Raw genomic sequence first — 21,783 nt, 5'->3', positions numbered from 1 at the left:
TTGAGACTTTTTAGAGCGCATACACAAAAAGCAGGTATATGTACCCCGTATAGCAGGAATACAAACCACACAGAAAACAGATACATACCACATGCAGCAGGTAAATGTACCGCGTAGCGCAGGAACGTACACAGCATAGAGCAGGAACATACACCTTGTACACGAGGCACCGATCGAAAGACAGCTACGCGTTCTGAAAAATTCTTCTTCGATAACCGACACTGTTTTGCATCAAATATGTTTGTATAAATACTTGAAAAAGTTGTATTTAAATCTCGGAAGGCAGCCACCCGTTCGCCTCAATGGAACTCGGCAGCCATGAGTCAACAGACGTAGAGCAGGCGCGCTCAAACTTTTGACTTGCGCACGATATCATTAATCCTCGAAATATATACCTCGTATGTAAATATGTACTGTAGGTACCGTGTGGAAGAGGCACATATACCAGGCAGTGAAGGGACACGCCGTGTGGAGCGCGGTAAAGGCCACGGTGACTCACATGCTGTTGAAGAGCTCTCTGTACGTCTCGTCCCCCTTGCCCTCGGACATCAGGCTGTCCAGTTTGTCGATGAGTTTCGCCTCCACCTGGAGAGATGGGCGCCGATCGCTGGTCAGCGCACGCACGCACACACACACACGCACACACACAAGTGTACAGCACAGTCACTGGAATCAAAAACCAGAGGGCCTGGAGTCGAGACCGGAGCTGTTGGCAGACCACGGTATTCCACGGTGCAACACCTCAGCCCCTTCTCCGGGGGGGTTACGCTCAGAGCAGGCGAAAGGTCCCCTCACCTGTTTGAAGTTGCCGCTTCTCCTGTGCTCCCAGTCCATCATGTCGTGGAAGATGGGGATCATGACGTTGCGGAGGTCCGGTTGGGGAACGAGGGTCACCTCCAGGAAGGGGCCGATCATGGCTGGGATGAAGTTGAGCTTGTGCTCTCCTGGGAGGATTGACGCCACCTTGTTACGTCTCAGCCAGGGCTCCCGTTAGCCACCCCCTTGACTTGTCTAAGGCGTCCGACCCACCGCCTTTTCTCACCTAAATTCTGCCACATGCTGAAGATCTCGCAGCCCATCATCACTCTCATGTCTCCGTACCTTCACGACAAAAAGAGTGAAACGGCATCGTTGAAAACCGTTAAGTAAAACGAGAACTTGGAGTTGGATTCGCGTTAGTCATCTCCGTGCACGGAGACCACCCACTTCTCCAGAATCTTCTTCCTCTTGGAGGGAGAGAACATCTCCAGCTGCAAGCAGGGCTGGTTGATGAAGATCACAGAGAGGTAGAAGTAGGAGTCCCACACCTAAGAGACAGAGGAGAACATCTGTGATCACCACCTTCAGGCGATCATCTTCAAGCCGTAATAAGACCTCATCCCTCAAGACTTGGAGCGTAACCCTTAACCACTCGTTGGGGCAACCCCAAAAGAGCCGATCATCGATGCTGCCAACGTGGGGCTGAAACACGTTTACGATCATCGTCCGTCACGGTCCGGTTCTCGAAGTCAGCGCTCGGCCGCAGGTGCGGTCACCTTCTCTCACCTTGTAATCGAACTTCTCGTTCAGGAAGTTCTTCCTCAGGGCGTCCGACAGGTATAGGACCGTGGTGATGATGACGCTGAAGAAAAGGCGACAAGTTATAACGTGACCGTTTTTTTCCTCCTAAGAACAAAAGAATTACCCTCAATTTTTAACGCGTTCCAGTTGTTAAATGACCGTATGAAAATCCTAGAGCCACAAAGACCACTTCTTAGACGATAATCCTGGAGATTAGGGGTTTGCGAGAGCTGATTAAGACCAGGAGTTCTGCTACAGAAGAACAAAAGCGGGCGGTTTAACACAAACGGTGGACGGCTTGGGGCGGGGGGTGATTAAGTTGGTCGGGACTTGTTTTCAGCTCTCTTGACATCTGCGATTGGCCAGTACCCAAATTTACATAGACAAAATGTGGTCTGAGAAGAGCGCAGCTGACTTGGCAGCGGTGTGCATCGGGTCCAAACCCGGTCTATTCTCGGTCTCCAGGTGCCGATCGACTAGCGATTGCAAGAAACCCCTTACAAAGATTTTAATAAGAAAAGCCAGGGAACGTACTTGTTGGTGACCAACCGCATGACTGTCCAGTCCTTGGGGAACATTTCAGGTCGGATAAGAATTCGAAAGACGGTGAAGATCTGCAGAAGGAAGTCCTTCAGAGGGAAACGGAGAAAAGACACGATGAAGAGAGGGTGTTTTCGAAACCTTTAAGCCGTATTCGCGTACGTTTGTGCATCTGTCACATTAATGACGAGCGGTCAGTGAGATTTCGAGTCCCTCCGTTGGGTTCCACGCCCAACCAGCCAATCCCGTTATCCATGGCCGAGCGAGCGTCAACAGAGCCGGAATAATGACGCTTCAGACAGATGGAGGCCACTTACCTCCTCTACGACGAGGCTGGACATTTACTTATTTAAACGCAACTTACAACGTTAAGGTACCAACAATTACTCACCCGTTTATACAGCTGGGTAACATTTACCGGAGCAATTCAGGGTAAGTACCTTGCTCAAGGGTACTACAGCCAGAGGTGAGACTCGAACCCCCGACTTTCAAGTCCCAAGGCAGCAGTTCTAACCACTACATCACCAGCTGGCCAATGATATGGTGTGGTTGCCATTGGCAACCTGGTGCTCCAGCCCAAACCACCCAGAAGTCCATGCTCTCCATTTCAGTGTTGATATGCAAATGAAACTGGGCAGCAGTCATGAGTGGGGGATTCGTGGTTCGCTGCCCCCCCCCCATGAATACTTCTTACCCTCAAGTCCTCCTTGTTGGACAGACTGTCCAGGAGCTGCTGATAGTGCTTCTCAGTCATCTGTCGAAGGAGAGCCAGCAGACAGGCCACAAACTCCCCCTAGAGCAACGAAAACACCAGACCCTTAGCGTTCGTGTTAAACAATACCCACCACGACCGTGTTCCTCAGACAGAGAACACAAGAAAAAAAAAAACAGGCCCCCAAGGGTGGGGGGGGGGGACGACGACACCCTTACCGTGACGTCCTGGAACTGCAGTCGCGGGGCGTTTCCGTTCCCCGTGGGCTGCGGGCGGTTGGTGATCTCTAGGATGGTCCGCAAGAGCACCCCCAGCAGACTCCTCACAATCACGTCCACCTCCTCGCTCACCGGGGACCCCTGGGTACAGACACACACACACAGAGAGTACATACAGTTTTCAGATGTTTCATCTGTCACGGTTTTATCCCTCATTCTTCACACAAAAGGCCAAACAGGATTTGAATAATAAATACCAGCTGTACTAGGGGCTGGGGACCCGACCACCCACCCACCCACATACTCTGGTCATGGGGCAGACCAACTCACCACCTCCTCCTTCTTGATGAGGGAGAACATGCTGGAAAGGATGCGGGAGCACATGACCAGGTCCCTCTGCTCCTGTAGGTGGGCCTGGAGGAGATGCAGCACCACTGGGAGCAGGATACATCGCGACTCTGGGTCACAGCGGGACGGGGACGTCACGTTACACGGATGCACAGCTGTGGCACAGCAGCTTGCAACACCCAACTGAGAACAGCACTGAGGACGGAAGTCATTTGTTGTACATCCCAGGTGCGATCAAGGGAAACCAGGGTAAGTACCGTGGTACCTGCGCTCAACGGAACTACAGCGGGAGGTGGGATTCGAACCTCTAACCTTCAGGTTCGAAGGCAGCAGGTCCAACCAGTACACAACCAGCTGTCTATAAACACAGAACACTTGGGATTCTTTCCAGGCACATTGGGGAGGTGCGAAAATTATTGCTTAATTATACTTAATTAATAACAACACTGATAATCACATTGTGGCAATAAAGTTCAACAGCCGCTTCTCTGCCATCAAGGTGAGGGAAACACATAACGGGGTTGCCAAACTGTGCAAAAAAACAAATATGGTCCTCCAAATGTTTAAATAAATAAATAAATAAAGAAAATTTCTGTATTTTGTCCTTTTTCTCTTTTGCTCCACTGCAGACTTCCCATCGTACAGATGAATCAGGGCCAGAAATAACACACGTGCCCGAGGCGAATTACACCTCACTAAACATCTGTCTCGCTGCGGCGGGCGAAGAAATTAATGAGGAAAGACACAAAAGGAAAAAATACCATAATTAAAATTCAGGCCATCAGTCATGTTAATATTAATTACATACAGAATGCAAAATTAGCAAAGTGCCAGAAATGCAAATGGAGCCAAAAAAAAAAAAAAAACGATGCCGCATTTGGTCCTTAGCAACGCGGTTCTAAACAATGGCTCTCCTGTCGCCGGTACCTGGATCGAGTTCATTCGATCAGTTTTCCTGCGGCTGCTACACGCGAACTCCAAAAAGCACGGTATAAGAGGTGACTTTTACGAAGCGTCATTGTGGAAAAATCACGGAGGGCCACCTGGAGCGCAGGACACGAGCCGACCGAGCTGGAAAACGATTACGTGTTGGGAACACATCATTAAGCGCTGTGAATAAATACTAATTTTGCCCCTTTAGAATAATCACGACTCTAAATATTTCATAAGAACGCATTTTTGCTTTGGATTTACAGACCTACATACTGTTACATTTTTAGAACGCATTTGAAATACTGTCATTCGCCAGTAGAAACTGTTTTATTACATATTATTTCTATCCCCAAAAATGTGATCTTTGATCATGTTTTTTTTTAAATTATATACAAAAATTAAAAATTAATGCAATAAACTAAATGAATACATTTAAAATAATAAAAGTAATAAATAATAATAATATAAGAACACATTTCACAAATAATTTTTTTTACAAATAAATTAAATTATTTAGTTAAATAATAAATATTTTTAATAAATTAAATTTTAAAATTCTTATATATACACAATAAGAATTTTTTTTTAAAATCATGATAAAAGATCACATTTTGTATATATAGAATTTATATAAATACAGTATATACACAAAATATATATTTTTTTTCTTTTTTTTTTTTTTTTTTTACTCTGGCCTGCGGTTCACTGGTGCTGCAAGATATGATGCACAGTCCACAGGAGATGTCATGTAATGATGCTGACAATCACTATGAAAGGGGGCTGCAGCGCGTGTGCGCAGTGCATGCGCAGCGCAGTCATCGCAAGCCGCCGCCTCGTGACGGCAGCGCACCTGGGTTGGTGTACAACGGGCTCTCCACGGTCCTGGCGATGCACTGCAGCTTGACGGGCTCCAAGGGGCAGTCGGCCCGCGCGGCCGCCGACAAGCTGCCCAGGGTCTCGCGCACGAAGCTCGCCACCTCCCGCACGGCGAAGATCTTCAGCAGCTCGCTGTACACGGACGGGAACGTCCTGAGGAAGACCACCTGCGGGACCACACCGACACACCTCCGGTTACCGAGACCACGCCCCCTCCCCCCCCATCCCCACACACGCGTGCAGAGACGGCCAGAACGAACAGATAACTGTCGATGACCCAACGCACGCACGCACGCACGCACGCTCAAGCTCTCGATGTACTTGAGCTCGATCGTTCCAGCATAATCGAGAGAAAAAGAACAACGGCACTTGGCGAGCCGCCCTGCCTCATGGAGCGAGCGACGAGGAGAAAAAAAAAGACATTGGCAGGGACACGAGAGAAATGAGAAGAGGGACAGAGCCAGGTCCACGAGCCTCAGTGCACATTTGTGTTGCGATGATCATCATAAGGAACCATCTCCGCGCCATAACTCCGCAAGCAGTAAATGGCGCCGCAGTATGTGGGAAACACCTGTACCTGCACAGCGAAGAGGGGCAGGCTGGGTAATCCGCCCGGGGCGCACGAGTCCCGGCGGCGAGGAGGCCGGGGAATTAACGAAGACGCGGAAGAAGCCCATAAAAGGAAGGCTGCAACAAACACGTTGCCTTATTCCAGCTGCCTCGTGTCGGGTTGACGGACGCTGGGGGAAACGCGGGCGTTAAACCCACGATTCCGAAAGCTCCACATCAAACGCAGGCGGCTCTGGGGGTTCGAGTCTCCGAGTCGGGACGAAGTATAAATGGCAGCTACGAAGGAAGGAGAACAAGCTGCCGGTTTTACACGATGTAGGGAGACGCGCAGGAGCCCTGAGAGACGGCGCTGCCCCGTTGGCGGGATCCGGGAGGGGGGCAGGGGGTGGAGAGAGTCTGGGAGCGAGCCCCTCGGCACCAGCAGAACCAGACGGACGCAGATGAGATGCGCGCACGCACGCACGCACGCACGCACGCACGCACCTAACACGGATTGTTCACAGGGACCTCGAGCACCGCTCATCTCCTGTTGCACCGTTCAGACAAAGTACCCCGATTCACTCCCGCAACACCAGTGTCTCCAGGGCTTCCCAGGCCCAGAAGAATCGCGTGCGGAAACGAGACCCGGTTGAATCCCGAGCGCGGCCGTCGCGAGTTTGCTTCCCTGCAGATGGCGGTCCGAGCTCAGCGGGATCACCGCATCTGACCCGTCTCCTCCTCGAGGCCCCGAGTTGAGGTGGAGGCAGAAATCTCCTTGCAAGAACAATCCCGGGTGCCACCGAGCAAGCGATGGATGCGTCTCCAAACCACGAAGGTACCTGCTGGGACCTTGTCCTCCCAGCCGAGTAGCAAGGACAGAAAACCAGAGCGAGTAGGACCGGAACAGTAGGGGGCGACGTGGTACCACAACAGACCCTGAGACCGAAAGGCTACCGCTTTAAGCGTTCTTGACCGCGAGCATGAGGGTGAAGCTGAACTGCTGGAGCTCCAGCTGTATAAAACCGGCCAAACCTGTAAAAGTGTAACCCATGTGTATAAATACGGACACGCAAATGGAGAATCGCAGCAGTGTGAAGAAAGGGTGGCACGGAGAGTAGCGCTGCTGTCTCACAGCGCCTGGGTGGTGTGGGAGGATGTGGGTTCGATCCCCTCTCAGTGTGTGTAGAGTTTGCATGTCCTCCCCGTGTCTGTGTGGGCGTCCTCTGGGTGCTCTGGTTTCCTCCCACACTCCAAAGACATGCTGCTCAGGTTCACCCATAGTGTGTGACTGACAGAGCGAGAGTGTGTGTGTGTTCCACTGATGTGTAGATGAGTGACCCAGTGTAAGTAGTGTATCTAGCAGTGTATGTCCTTGGGTGCTCTGGTTTCCTCCCACACTCCAAAGACATGCTGCTCAGGTTCACCAATGTTGTGTGAATGAGAGAGAGAGAGAGAGAGAGTGTGTGTTCCACTGATGTATGGATGAGTGACCCAGCGTCAGTAGTGTATCTAGCGGTGTAAGTCACCGCGGTGAATAAGGTGTGTGGGCTCATAACACTATATAGAGTACACTGGAAGTCACTGGGGAGAAAAGTGCTAAATAAATAAACGTAAAGACTGAGAACAGGCCTTTCTCACCTGCGTCTGGGCGATGGGGCTGCCCACTCGGCTCTCCTGGGACAGGAAGAAGCGCAGCGACATGAAGAGCTCGCGTACGCAGCAGCGGAACTCGTCCTCGTTCTGCCCCCCGGTGGCCAGGGCGTACAGACGTCGCGACTGGATGATGTACTTGAAGATGTACTCGGAGGCCTGGACGGGAGGGACGAGAGACATCAGGTCCGTCGCAGGTGCGGAGGGATGAAAAACTTGCATCCCCATTTTAGGTTTCCGGAAACATGTCACGGAAACCGTGAGCAGGAGGGGTGTTGGGCAGCGGCAGAGCCGGCACGCTCACCTTGAGGACCTGCTGGATGTGGTCCTGGTGCTCAGCATCGACGATGCGGTCCACATACCACTTGAGTACCTTGATAAGGTCTCTAGGGTTAAAGCAGAGTGGTAAGAAGTGTGTGTGTGTGTGTGTGTGTGTGTGTGTGTGTGTGTGTGTGTGTGTGTTCCTACATGCGAGTTTGAGGCTTTCTGTACAAAGTTACATCAACGCTACAAAACACAACCATCAAACGTTGCTCTCGAGGTTCCGTCCACAGAAAACATCCCACAACGAAGGATTCGCCCGAGTTCTTCTCCACCTCGAGAGCGAACGCTGACTAAAAATCGATCGTGGCCAGAAACTCACTTGTTCCGGCACGAGTCCAGCACTGACACATTTTCCTTGGCAGCGTCGCTTCCCAAAATAGAGCCGCTGATGGGAAATGAAACCGCCCAGACGCCCTGACACGTCCCGAGCGCACGGCCGCTCTCCACGCGCTGCTTCCGCGTTCAGCCGACAGCGCGGACTAACTCGAGCGAACGCCCCCTGCAATCGCCTCTCCACGGCCTTGTGACCATCTCATCCTAACACTCCGCACCTCCAGGAAGAAGCATTTGCTAAATTAGTAATAGGAAAATAGTAATAGGGCAACAGCAAACGGCACTTATTAAAAGGGGCGGCACGGCGGCACAGCGAGTTGGTGGCGCGAGAGGACGTGGGTTCGATTCCCACTCAGTCTGTGTGGAGTTTGCATGTTCTCCCCGTGCCTCCACGGGTTTCCTCTGGGTGCTCTGGTTTCCTCCCACACTCCAAAGAGAGGTGAGAGGGTGGGGAGAAAACCAGGCTTAAACCAACCCTGCGAGATCCACCCTGCGTGTGATGCAATGCGTCTCCGTGCCGAAACGCTGCAGCAGAAGAGCATCGTTTCCCTTCGGAAGCAGAAGGAGCGCAGAGTGGCACAGAGGGTATGGCGCACACTGCGCCCGTGTCTAAATCTGTGGCGTGGGCTGGAGGGCGGGCCTGTCACAGATCCATCATCGACATCATCACCACGCTCTCCTTCTCAACTGATGGCTCCGCTCACAGCTGATGAATTCAGCCCCCACCCGGCATAAATGCCGATTCCTGGGAGAGTGAAGTAACATGGCACTGATTTGGCAAAAGGAAAATAACTAAATAACTGCGTGACATGACAGAAGCCAGTGTTACATAACCATCCAGGGACTGTGCTTTATGAATACTGATATTGCAGTGCCCACACACACGTTAGCGGATGCTCACACATTCAGTTGATGCTTTCCTCCGAAGCAACTGACCACGTTAAGCTACCTTCCGTCCGAACCGCTCGTCCCATACAGGGCACGGTGAACCGGAGCCTAACCCGGCACGCAGGGCATAAGGCCGGAGGGGGAGGGGACGCACCGAGGACGGGACGCCAGTCCGTCGCAAGGCACCCCAAGCGGGACTCGAACCCCAGACCCACCAAAGAGCAGGACCTAAGATACCTTATTTTACTGGGATGGTGTAGGGTAAATATGTTGCTTAAGAGTTCTGCAGATGGCGGTGGAATTTGAACTTGCAACCTCTGGGTTTAAAGACAGAAACTCTAACCACCATGCTGCCAGCCACCAGGTGTGTGTCTGTGTGTGTCTGTGTGTGAGACTCACCTGTAGGAAAGAGCTCCCGCAAAGTGACTCTCGATGTAGGTGTCCATGACCGGCTTGAAATGCTGGAATTTGCTGTCCTGCAGCAAATTTATAATGTGGACCTGAAAGAGAGGAGTGAGAGCTGATCCGCTTGGGGCCCCGGACGGACAGGCGTGACAGCGTGTCGGAATGGGAAGCAGCCAAAAAAAAAAAAAAAAAAAGAAAGAAAACTTGCTTACCAGGCAGTCAAAAACCTTCAAGCCGTATCGCTGTGAACTTTCATCTAAAATGCCAAAGAGGGTGTCCAGCGTGTCCTGCAGGAACTGCAGAAAGCAAACAGGCGTGAGAAAGAACCCCCTTCGAGGTACGGAGAGGTAAGAAGCGCCGCGCCATAAAGTAGCTGTGAAGCCTTGAAGTTCACGGCCTCGATGTTCTTTCAAATATCGATGGGAAAAATCCGAAAATGGAACATCTCCTCACTCGCCTGCAAGCACTCGGCTACCTCACATAATGCCCACATGACAAGCATCACAGTTACGCTGTTACTGTGATTTACCCACTTAAACAGCTGAGCAATTTAGAATGAGTACTTTGCTCAAGAATACTACAGCAATAGGTGGGATCTGAACCCAACTCCTCTGCAGCTGTAACCACTGCGCTACCAGCCGCCCTTCGATGCCAGATGTTCGCTTCTGCGGACCCTACGTACGATACCTTGACTATTTCCGAGCCGTCGATCTCCTTCAGCTTGGAGAGGCTGTCGCTGATCTTCTCCGGGTGGGCTCTCCATTTGAGCAGGTCCAGCATGTCCCCTACAGAGAAGGTCAGAGTCAGCCCTGACACCACAGGCCTTGAGCCCGGGTTCCGGAAAGGAAAACCCGCTTTTGTGCGCGAGGAGCTACATCTCGGCGCTCAGCATCACATCTTCGGATCGGAAAAACGATCCTGTTATCTTCGACGCGTAAGATGACGAGAGTTATCTGCCAAGATGGAATGATAACGCAGTGGCAACACTAGGGTTGGTGTCATTCAGTGTGGTAACTCATGGTGTCACCCCCCCCCCCCCATGGACCTCCTCCCGTACCTTAGTAATGTTTTTTGTACTAACGTTACTCGTAAATCGTAATTCCCCTATATCACTGAATGTAACGGCAGTAGGAGTGACATAAACAAATAGCAAAACTAAAATTACACCTTTAAATTACAATATCGTATGCACAATGTATTTACATTTAGTTTCGTGTGGTTAAAGTGAAAATTTGGTAAGAAAACAATAGAACTGGAAGTAAAAACATTTAAGAAGTACATCAAAATTTTGTTTATTTTAACGTTATTGATATAGGTTCACAAATACTAATTACCACAATATTGTAGCTAAAACACCGGAAAATGTGACAAAATGTGCGACTATAATTTATTAAAACAGCAGCAGCGACGGAAACGAGAGCGCGTGATCGTAGCGCGTGGAGACGAAACCACGTGACCGGAAGCGTCACTGTAATTGTAATTGTAATTGTAATTGTAATTGGGTAATAATGAGAGCTGTGAGCGGAGCGTATTGGAAGGTTCAAAAAGTCAACGAGCGCAGATTTTCATCCTTGTAGGTTTATTGATACATGTAAACTGGGCTTTATTACAAACAATGTTTTTGTCCTTATATCGAACTACAGGGATATTTTTATAAAAAATGATACATTTCTGCCGAAACACTGCACGACATTTTATAGACGCTCATTTTGGTGTCACCCGGTGCGCTCCGCACCCCCCGCACCCCCCAGCGACGCCACTGTGATAACAGCTGAAACCCTCCGCACTCTTCATCTTCAGCGCGTTTATTAATTTAGGTCCGCGCTTGCGACGAGAGGATACTTCGATCTGCCGTAGAGCCTCTATCCCGACTTCCTGCGTGCACACGATGAGGAAAAATAAGCTCTGTGATCATGACACAGCAGGATGGGACTCATTTGTTAGTATTTCCTGCCTACAAAGTCTGCTCTCTAATGTAGAAATCGACAGAACGAGGCTGAAATTGTACCTCAGCAACACGTCCCTCCCAGTGGCCAGAACAAACAAACCGTTTCTATCTGCATTCATGGGCTGCGGTCTCGTTTCACAGAGACCTACTTCTCGCATATATGTGGTGGCGGTGGGGTCGCGGTGAAAACCAGCGTTGGGGCGACGCCGAGCGGAAGGCGTGGCGTTTCGGCCTTCGCGACGGGACCGTACCGTTCTGCGTGAGCTTGGTGGAGCAGAGAAAAGACGTGATCCAGAAGGACTCCTTGCTGCCTTTCGCCGCTTGGTTGTTCCCAGGAAGGTTCCCCTTGGAGAAAGGTAGCTTGAGGTACCGAGCGCAGTCCTGGAGGCTGGTGTTCTCCTCGCACTGGGGGGTGGGGGGGGGTGGAGACAGCAAGGTTATTGCATCTTCAACAAGTCCCGGTTCCATCACGGACGTTTCCTCCGTCTACACGCGAGCACGGCTTGCGGAAGGCAAACAACATCAGGCCGAGAATTTCGGCAAACAATTATTTATGAGAACAGCTGCGGCGCATAAGCGCTCACCCACCCCCACCCTTTCTGCGAGCCATCTGAACACTACAGGGCTTCAAGTGTCCTTGAAAAGTCCCAACAAAGTTCACCCTGTCCAAAACGGACACAAAATGAAAAGTTTTCCAAATGTCTAATAGAGGCTGGAGAGCCAAACGGATCCATAAACATTTTTTTTTTCCCCCTCGCGGTGAGAAATTCTAAGAGGGAACATCAGAGCGCTCCTGCGAAAACATCCTTTGCGCCAAGGTATACAAGTGTTTCCCTTCTGCAAACCAACCCCGTTATCAAAGTGCACAATCAGGTCATTTCAATTTCAGTCATTTCTTTTTTTTTGGTCCCCATCATCATAAAACGGATGTTTTCCGGCTTCCGGAAAAATACACATACATTTGCTTTCGCTTTATTCATTCTGACAAGAGTTAAAAGAAAATGTTCATCATGTCAAGTTGCTGAACCGTCACTGCCTCTTAGGAACAGTCTCGAGGTTTAAGCAGGCAAAAACCCAGAAGGAAACACTTAATACATGTCTGGGAACTTCAAACATAATTTAAAATGTTGTTGTGCTGTAAAGCACTAATTCCTCAGTGGATCCCTTTAAATCTGCTTTTTTTAAAAAAAATATTTAAAAAAAAAAAATGAGAAAAAAAAGATGATGCATCCGCCCCTCACAGGACATTAAGGGTTTGGAGACAGTCCTGAGTGTGCCGAGATTTACAGGAAAACAAACACCGGTGCTGGGCTTGTCCACCAAGCATGTGGACGACCGACAGCAACGTTAATAACGTATTAACTTTCAAAACCTGTGAAGTATTTTCCCAGCAGTAAATGTAATGCTATAAACTACTTTATTTTGCTTCCCGCTCCACAGATGATGAAATGAGCCAAGCGACAGAGCCGACAGGAGATGAATTACCAGGGCAGATTTTACTTTGCTTTTACCGCTACTAAAGCCTGGATTCACTGAATGCCACTGGGTTGTTGCCAGCTGAGGACTTGTTTACGGAGTACGGTGCCGCCACCCGTGTCAGTGTGGTTGGGGTTTACTCTTCTGCACATATTCCAAGACACACTAATTAGGCACTTAGAATTTATGATCATTATTTTAAACGATCCCTAGGTAAGTACAGGCATAAACCCTAATGGTTTGTCTATTAGTTCTTTGTTTGAAAGCAGTCTTCCCAAACCTATTCTTGGAACAGACTGCTACAAAAAATACCTTTCTGGCCATTGGGTGAATTGCGCTTGTCCCTAGCTGACCGGGATCACGTGGTCTAAAACATTTTTTTCCTCCAAGAGCAGCTGAAGTGTCAGCGCTGAGTGAAAAGCTGTGATTGAACGAAATCCCCTCACCTGAATAAATGGGACCATTAATTGCAGCTCCAACCAAACCAAAGAGGGTCCTTCAAAAGAAACACCCTCACAGAGCCGGTTTTCACCAAGAGCTTTTATCACGTCTCGTACTTAAGGTCATTTGCATATCATGTGACAGGTGAGCCTCGCTTTGATTGGCAGGCTTGCGAGTGCCCAGCAGTGCTTACTTTGTGGACAATGAGCTCGTGAGTTCCATCCGGCAGCGTCCGCCCATCTTCCTGCATGAGGGGGACGAAGGAGAAACCAAACAGCTTCTTCTCACCTTTGTCTTTTGCTGGGAAGAAGATGTAAGTCACGCGGTATGAGTACGCTCTTCACCACATACTTCCGAAAATACACATGCACTGCCTAGCTCCCTGTCCAAAAAACCATCTTGCTGTACAACATCGAACACATAACAGCATTGTAATGCATAATACTAGTCAAAATTTTGAGTACATATGGTCAAACTGGGCAATTACTTGGATGGAACGAACTGGACGGAAGAGCGAAAGCAAAACAACACACTAGAGCCCCACATCTCTGCGAACTGCTGCAGAAGAGCTGGGACGACACTTTGCTGAAACGTGACTGAATGCTTCATATAAATTTAAAATAATAAAAAAGCTTCCAGCAAGTTTCAGATTTTCGAATAGTACTGTATGTATGTACACTCCGGCCACTTTATAAGGTACACCTAAGCTAGCACCAGATGGACCCTATTTTGCCTCCTGAACAGCATGAATTCACTAAAAAGGATATTCCCCATGGTTCTGATCCATGCTGGCTTGACAGCCTCATGCAGTTTTTTCAGATTTCTTGGCAGCACAGCCATTCTGCTAACATCATGTTCCACCTCAACCCAAAGGAGCCCTTCTGGCTTGAAAAGTGAGAACTGTGCAGGTCACTGCAGTAAAGGCACTGCCGACTTTGTAGAACCATCCTGAGATGTGTGCTTTATATGCCATGGCACATCCTGCTGGAATTATGCATTTGAGAAATACTACACATGGTCAGCAACAAAGTTTTGGTACTTTGTGGCATTCAAATGATATCTTGTGGGTAGTAAAAACCATGTGTGCCAAGAAAAAGTTCCCCGGAGCATTACACCACCACAAATCTGCACCATTGACTCCAAGCAGGATGGGTCCATGGATTCACATCAAACTGTGACCCCGTGATTTGTATGTCATAAAGACAATCAAGATTTGTCAGCATTTTTCCACTCTTCAGCAATCCAGTTTTAGAGGTCACATGTCCACTGTAGTACTCAGTTCCCTGCCTTCCCAAACTCTCAACATCTTCCTAAGCCGAACATATGCTGCTGCTTGTGGGCTTGAGGCTGTTACTGTCTGTCACTTTCAATCTCCACCCCCGCTAATCCTCATTTCGCACACCAAAAGGCTCTTTTCCGGCTAAAAGGACACAGCGAAGCTTTCATGAGCCTAGGCAAAACTGCCAAGGCTGGAGCGCCATATGCACCTGCTGGCTAATGGGAAGATCCCACCTCTACCTTTGAAGTGCCTCGCTCACAAATTAAGCCTCTATTAGGCTTATACATCCCCGGGGCCACAAACCATGAATAATGAAATGTTATCAGAAACCCATCTCCGAGGGAAGCCCAACCCCACCTGCCCCGGCCCAATGCCCATCCCCACCCCGTCCCGCCCCAACACACATCCCATTAGGAAGGTGAAGGCATGGCACTTACTGGAGCAGTGGCGGAACTCAAAGCGCATATGTGAACCCCTGAACTTGTCCACGGGGAGGGGTAGTTTAATCTGCTCTGCCCAGCGCGGACTGTTGTTGTGATACAACACTATGGAATGGTACTCATCAGCGCCTGACTCCCCAGATCCAGCCCACACAGAGCCCTGGAGGAACAGTGACCAGAAGGCTGCAGTGTCAAATCCTAGAAAGCAAATTGCCTCAGGCACTAGACTGGTAAATACTACTTTTTTCGCATGAAAATACATGAGAGTGTCAAGGTAATACTATACAGCAATCCCCCCTTATCCGCGGGTTCGCTTTCTGCAGTTTCAGTGAACTGTGGTGAACTGCAGCCCAAAAATATTAAATGAAAAATTTCAGAAATAAATAAGAAATTAAAAATTCAAACTCTAAATGAAAAAAAATTATTTAAAAAATACTTATTGTGCTTAATTTATAAATTAAACTTTATCATAGCTATGTACGTATAGGAAAAAACATAGTATATACAGGGGTCAGTACTATCCGCGGTTTCAGGCATCCATTGGGGGTCTTGGAACATATCCCCTTTAGATAAGGGGAGACTACTGTATCAGTAAATAGTAAATCAGCCAATCAAAATAGATTTCCAAAGAGTGCATTTTCAAAAGCAATCATAAAGCACTTTACTGAAAGGGGGAAAAAAAGTTCTCAACATCGATAGAAAAACGGATCTGCGGTTACGAAGCGTACAGTTAATTCCCCTTTATGGCTAAATAACACAAAAGGCAAAAAGAAAAGCGACTGTCAAATCAACAGAGGGGTCCACATCGTTTCAGGAAAAAGAAGAGGCCTTCACCTTGAGCACGAGCCCGTCGGCATCCAGCACGCACACGGTAACCTCCACGTTTCTGGCCACGCTCTTGCCTCCTTTCTCAAACTCGCCCCTCTCCAAGGTGACGTACAGGTCATTTCTCATTTCACCTGCAAAGAGAGCCAAGAGGAAGCTACTGGTTGCTCGCTCACTTGGGTGTCCTCCATTTGTCACCCATCTCCCCGAGGAACCACGACAGCAAGTGCCATTAAAGCCCCGCGTTGAACCCATGCCTCGTTCATACCGACCTGCGAGCGACGAAAGACCAACGGCGAAAGTGTGACATTGGAAGGAAAGCCAGGTAAAAAGCGATCACTTGGCTATGAGGGTCCGTTAGGAGTGAGACCAGGTCCTTCGGCTCAGCGCGTTCACCCCGCAAAAGGGCGGCACGAGGTCTGGCCCGGTGCGTTGCCGGGTCACTCTTGCGTTCCAGACCCCACTAGGTGAGGACCGACGGACGGAATCCCGCCCGCATGCAGTCAACTACGAACACATTGAAGGTATAACCCTACACCCCGTGGGATTTGGAGGGCTCACCTGGCATGATGATGTCGGAGAAGCCGAGCTTCTTGGTGATGGCGATGCCGCGGGTGAAGAGCGCCATGTACTCGCGGCGGATCTGCTCGATGTCCCCGTGGAGCAGCTGCAGGGAAACCGCCAAGCCTGCCAGCAGAGAGGACCACGGTGGGAGGGACGGTGGGACCGCAGAACCGCGGCGCAGCATCCAAACCAGTCGGAACGGCACATTACATCACAAAGCACGGGTCTCGCGCCACAGCGAGCTCTGCTCCGAAATTAAGGAACGTGTGGGAAAAACGGAATATTTTGTCATTTATGGAGTGTAAGAATAGGATGTTATCGGAAAGGCACCACGGTGTTTCTGTGTCACCGACTGTTGACCTGGAAAATGAGGGATGGCTCTGCCAAAGTGTGCCGCTCTGAGACCTCCTCTCCGCTGCTTCGCTTCCGCCTCGCTGTGGCGCCTGGGCGTACGGGTGCATCTGCAGAGCGTGAGTGTGTGCGTGTGTGTTTTCCGCAACCCGGGACTCCCTGGGTTTCAGTTCGCGACACGATTCGGTGCCGGGCCCCACGGAACGACCGTGGCGCTCTGATCGCGGCGCCGAGGACGAGCTCCCCCCCCCCCGGCATCACGCCAGCGAGCGCGACGGCTCCCCCGACAGCCCGAGCGCTCCCGCTTTCGTTACGTGATCAACATTCTGTATGACTGGAGGGCGAAACTGTCTCGCTGGGCCTGGGAATCCTTTCCCTCCTTGCGAATGTGCGGCTTTGTCTTTTCATTCGGTAAAACACACACCGCTCCGCAGCTCGGAGCTCCTGCGCAACCTGCCAGCCGCACTTCATTGCTATTCCGGACACTTCCGAAGCAGTAGCAGGCAAACAGGCCCCTTTTCTTTCCCCGTCTTTGGACAACAAAGGTGCGACTCTCCCACTCTCTCTCTCTCTCTGAAGCCACAACACACACCTGCTAAGCGGGGTGCGCGGTAACACGGTGTGTATGTTTCGTTCCGCGCCTAATTAGGAGCGCCGTCCCATCATCCCGGCTGCATTGCGTCTTCGAGAGTCCCCGACCTTCCTCTTCCTCATTACGGAGGAGCGAGAGGCAGGTGAACGCGCCGGTCTGAAAGGAGGCCCGCTCCCCTCTCCTTCCGAAGCGGACGGCCCCTCGCATCCTAATTGTTCCCCCGACAACAAGCGCCTGGAGTCCAGCCGCTTAATTATGCGAGCCGTTACACAAACATCTCATTGTCACAGAGGCAGCGCGTCGCTTAAATTAACCGCAGCGAGCTGAGAAAGTAGTGGGAGGCCGTTCTTTTCCGGGGCAAAGCTGGGTGATGACGGCAAGCGTGGAAACAAAGTAAAGTATATTTGCTTTTTATGAAATTAAGACGTGAACAAGAATGGTACCGAATTAATGAACCTGTCAAATTTTTTGAGAACTTTAAGGAAAGCATTTTTTTTTTTTTTCTCCTTCGTTTATCTGGATGACGTTTCAAGGTTTCAATTCCCATATTTGTAAATAATAATAATGATGATGATAATAACGCAACGAAATTTTTCAAAGTTCTTAGTTATGTCGATTTTTGCGTTGATTACGATTACTTGAAGTTTACCGATTACAGAAATACCAGTAGTTCTTCTAGAGTGTCAGTTCAGTTTGGTGCTTTACAGACGTTGGATGATTCTAGAAGGGACCAGAACATTCTAGAAAGTATCAGATCCTAAAAGGTATTGGAATTCTCGGTGTGTGGAACTTGGTGCCAAAATTTGCCAAAAATTGCTCATTTCAAGAATGTGGAATATTTTTTCTACAAACTGAAATATAGTATGAACTAATGTCAAAAGTATGTTTATTGTAACAAAATTGACTGGAAAATGCAAAAAAAAAAAAAAACTACAATAAAATTTGTTACATTGTGTAATGTTACCTGCATAAAAAAAGCTGTCATTTTCTGAGCATTTTGTAAGCTACACAGTTAAAAATTAATGCATAATTTAAAACCAACTACAAGCAAAAATTGATCAGAAATAAAAATGTGTCCATTCGCTGTATCATTACTTCTAAATCAAGAGGGAATGGGTTTTACCACACTAAAGAAATAAAAAGGTGACTACACTGAAAAGGACTGGTGGTACTCTGATGCGCGATTGCTGACACCCATCTCTCGTCATGTGTCTGAGCGCAGAAATGACCGACCAAACAGATTTCCCGAATTCAGCACAACGGATGTCACCGTGTGGTTGGAGCAGACGGCACTGGATTCTGCCACCGTGACCAATAAAACGGGTGGAACGGCAGCACAGTGAGTAGCGCTGCTGTCTCACAGCGCCTGGGTGGTGCAAGAGGATGTGAGTTCGACCCCCACTCAGTTTGTGTGAGTTTCCTCTGTGTGCTCTGGTTTCCTCCCACACTCCAAAGACATACTGTTCCGGTTCACCCATAGTGTGTGAGTGACAGAGAGAGTGTATGTGTGTTCCACTGATGTCTGGATGAGTGACCCAGTGTACGTAGTGTATCTAGCAGTGTATGTCTTTGGGTGCTCTGGTTTCCTCCCACACTCCAAAGACATGCTGTCCAGGTTCCCCATAGTGTGTGAGTGACACAGGGAGTGTGTGTGTGTTCCACTGATGTATGGATGAGTGACCCAGTGTAAGTTACCACGGTGAATAAGGTGTGTGGGCTGATAGCACTACATAGAGTTCGCTGGAAGTTGCTTTGGAGAAAAGTGTCTGATAAATAAATGTAAAAGGTCACTGGACTGGACCCAGAAAGCCGCCGATGCAGCAATCTACATTAAAACCCACAATGGCTTTGAGGTCACTGCAAACGACCGATCAGAAGACAACGAGCAGGTACACGCGAACATGCCTTTCGCTCGGCCTCCCCCCTGCTGAGACGCACATGCCGTCGACGAGATGAGGCAGGAGACAAAAAGCCCAAAACGAGCACGATGCAGGAGCGCAGCGATGTGCTGAAGAAGATTGGCAGCTTCGGGGTTCCTCTTACACCACTCAGCGCGCTAATCCCTTTATCTCGAGTACAGTAGTTACACTTTATCAATACGCAGTCAGCCTGAGCGTCGAACCCGAGCGAGAAGACACACAACAGCCGCGCTCTCGGCCCTGCAGAAAGCCGCCTGTACGCACGCTTATATAATGTGATTTGACAAGTTCTAATTCCTAATACTTTGAGCTTCTCGCGCCGCTTTCGTAGGTAGCGACGCCCAGGGAGGTGCATTCACCGCAGCGCCTGTTGCTAGGAGACATGTTGACATTTCACTCACAAACCGCTGCCAGAAATATCTCTTCAGCAATATCGGCATAGAAAGAACTCCAGCTATGACAGCAATATCATAAATCATAAGTATAATCTTCACCTCTCTAAATGGCGATATAAAGAGCTTTAGTTTCATGTTTCACATATCCAGAACCTTGACCCATTGGTGTGTTTGATTTCATTCCAAGGACAACCTCCTTGCGTTTACTCCATTATGCCTTGGTTTTGGCCGACCATAACAGAACCATGTCTCAGTACAGAACTTCTTACCAGCATTAGAGCCGCTGAGGTTGTATCTGGAGTTCACCTTGCGGATGATGTTCTCGTGGATTTGATACCATTCGCTCTCTGTGTTGCATCTGTAGGGTAAATATGGATTCACACAGGCGATCAAATCACAATTCGTGCCTCAAATCTGAGATCAAATCACAATTCATACACCAAACCGAGATCAAATTACAATCTGTGCCCCAAATCTGAGATCAAATCACAATTCATACACCAAACCAAGATCAAATCACAATTCATACACCAAATCTGAGGTCAGATTACAATTCGTGCTCCAAATCTGAGATCAAATCACAATTCATACACCAAACCTGAGATCAAATCACAATTCGTGCCCCAAATCTGAGGTCAAATTACAATCTGTGCCCCAAATCTGAGATCAAATCACAATTCATACACCAAACCGAGATCAAATCACAATTCGTGCCCCAAATCTGAGGTCAGATTACAATTCGTGTTCCAAATCTGAGATCAAATCACAATTCATTCACCAAACCTGAGATCAAATCACAATTCATACACCAAACCCGAGATCAAATCACAATTTGTGCCCCAAATCTGAGGTCAAATTACAATCTGTGCCCCAAACCTGAGATCAAATCACAATTCGTGCTCCAAACCTGAGATCAAATCACAATTCATACACCAAACCCGAGATCAAATCACAATTCATACACCAAACCCGAGATCAAATCACAATTCGTGCCCCAAATCTGAGATCAAATCACAATTCGTGCCCCAAATCTGAGGTCAGATTACAATTCGTGCCCCAAATCTGAGGTCAAATTACAATCTGTGCCCCAAACCTGAGATCAAATCACAATTCGTGCTCCAAACCTGAGATCAAATCACAATTCATACACCAAACCCGAGATCAAATCACAATTCATACACCAAACCCGAGATCAAATCACAATTCGTGCCCCAAATCTGAGATCAAATCACAATTCATACAGCAAACCGAGATCAAATCACAATTCGTGCCCCAAATCTGAGGTCAGATTACAATTCGTGTTCCAAATCTGAGATCAAATCACAATTCATTCACCAAATCTGAGATCAAATCACAATTCATACACCAAATCCGAGATCAAATCACAGTTCGTGCCCCAAATCTGAGATCAAATCACAATTTAAAGTTCGAGTTAAAGTCCAGATCCTCATGTTCCCAACCATTCCGTGGGCGTGCAGCTGCACCGCAGCCCAGAACGGGGAGGGTGACGGAGAGGAGGAGCCGCCCACTCACGTGTACACCTTCAGGAGGTGGTCGTCCTTGTGGTCGGCGGTGAGCAGGTCGGCCACGCTGACGAGCGCGCAGCCGAAGGGCCGGCGGTACTGTGTGCTGTTCGCGTTCTTCTTCTCCCCAGCCCCCATGCGGCCTGCAGCCAAGACACGCAAACGGTAACCGCGTTCCGCCCCGTCACAAAAGCACCACGCCGCGCGTCATGTACCTCGCGTGGCTTACCGATTCGTATGATGTGAACCACAATGTAGACGTCCTTCCTTAGGTCGCTGCTCCCCAAGTCCTGAGCAAAAGAAAAGCGCAGACGGATGGTTTATTGACAACAGCTGCAATGTTCGTAGTTCACAGGTTCGCATCCGCGTCACGCAAACACCGGGGTTCTCCGCCGCTCACGACACAATGCATAACATACGCGAACGATCGAGCTCAACTTCATTAAGCGTGGCCACCGTAGGCAAGTTCTCCCACGTTGAATAAGAGCTATAGACTCACCACAAAGAGGGTGCACTGTTTCTCGGTCTTTTCCGGCGATTTGGGCACCCCTTGTTTATTCAGCCTCACAAAGAACCTTTCGCTGGAAAAAAGATAAGAGAATCAAACATGGAGAGGCCTTCATGCATCCGCAGGATGACCCGTCGCAGAAGTAGGCCGCGGACCCCCCGCCGCTCATCGTACGCGGTGCTTTGC

The 21,783-nt window shown here is 49.1% G+C and overlaps 1 protein-coding gene across 7 annotated transcripts in view; it reads right to left on the bottom strand.

Annotated features, from left to right (window-relative positions):
• dock4a (dedicator of cytokinesis 4a) overlaps positions 1–21,783 on the bottom strand; it is a 79,505-nt gene that overhangs the window by 17,472 nt on the left and 40,250 nt on the right. For 6 of the 7 annotated variants that reach the window (XM_029247145.1, XM_029247150.1, XM_029247147.1 and 3 more), the window contains exons 9-32: positions 21,589–21,670; positions 21,319–21,379; positions 21,100–21,232; positions 19,836–19,924; positions 16,307–16,432; positions 15,755–15,879; positions 14,918–15,080; positions 13,395–13,501; positions 11,536–11,689; positions 10,024–10,121; positions 9,549–9,632; positions 9,331–9,431; positions 7,691–7,772; positions 7,375–7,545; positions 5,162–5,354; positions 3,361–3,488; positions 3,031–3,171; positions 2,795–2,893; positions 2,095–2,189; positions 1,546–1,621; positions 1,207–1,307; positions 1,043–1,101; positions 796–944; positions 500–585 (exon numbers count right to left, since the gene is read on the bottom strand). In XM_029247145.1, the coding sequence (XP_029102978.1) occupies positions 500–585; positions 796–944; positions 1,043–1,101; positions 1,207–1,307; positions 1,546–1,621; positions 2,095–2,189; positions 2,795–2,893; positions 3,031–3,171; positions 3,361–3,488; positions 5,162–5,354; positions 7,375–7,545; positions 7,691–7,772; positions 9,331–9,431; positions 9,549–9,632; positions 10,024–10,121; positions 11,536–11,689; positions 13,395–13,501; positions 14,918–15,080; positions 15,755–15,879; positions 16,307–16,432; positions 19,836–19,924; positions 21,100–21,232; positions 21,319–21,379; positions 21,589–21,670 (2,703 nt within the window). The remainder of the gene's footprint in view (positions 1–499; positions 586–795; positions 945–1,042; positions 1,102–1,206; positions 1,308–1,545; positions 1,622–2,094; positions 2,190–2,794; positions 2,894–3,030; positions 3,172–3,360; positions 3,489–5,161; positions 5,355–7,374; positions 7,546–7,690; positions 7,773–9,330; positions 9,432–9,548; positions 9,633–10,023; positions 10,122–11,535; positions 11,690–13,394; positions 13,502–14,917; positions 15,081–15,754; positions 15,880–16,306; positions 16,433–19,835; positions 19,925–21,099; positions 21,233–21,318; positions 21,380–21,588; positions 21,671–21,783) is intronic. The other variant, XM_029247146.1, reaches the window with a different exon arrangement.

The sequence above is a fragment of the Scleropages formosus genome, chromosome 21 (genome assembly GCF_900964775.1).
Source record: "Scleropages formosus chromosome 21, fSclFor1.1, whole genome shotgun sequence".
In the NCBI taxonomy this organism is placed as follows: Eukaryota; Metazoa; Chordata; class Actinopteri; order Osteoglossiformes; family Osteoglossidae; genus Scleropages; species Scleropages formosus.
Note: the sequence above shows the minus strand (reverse complement) of the source record. Positions and strands in the feature narration are given on the sequence as shown.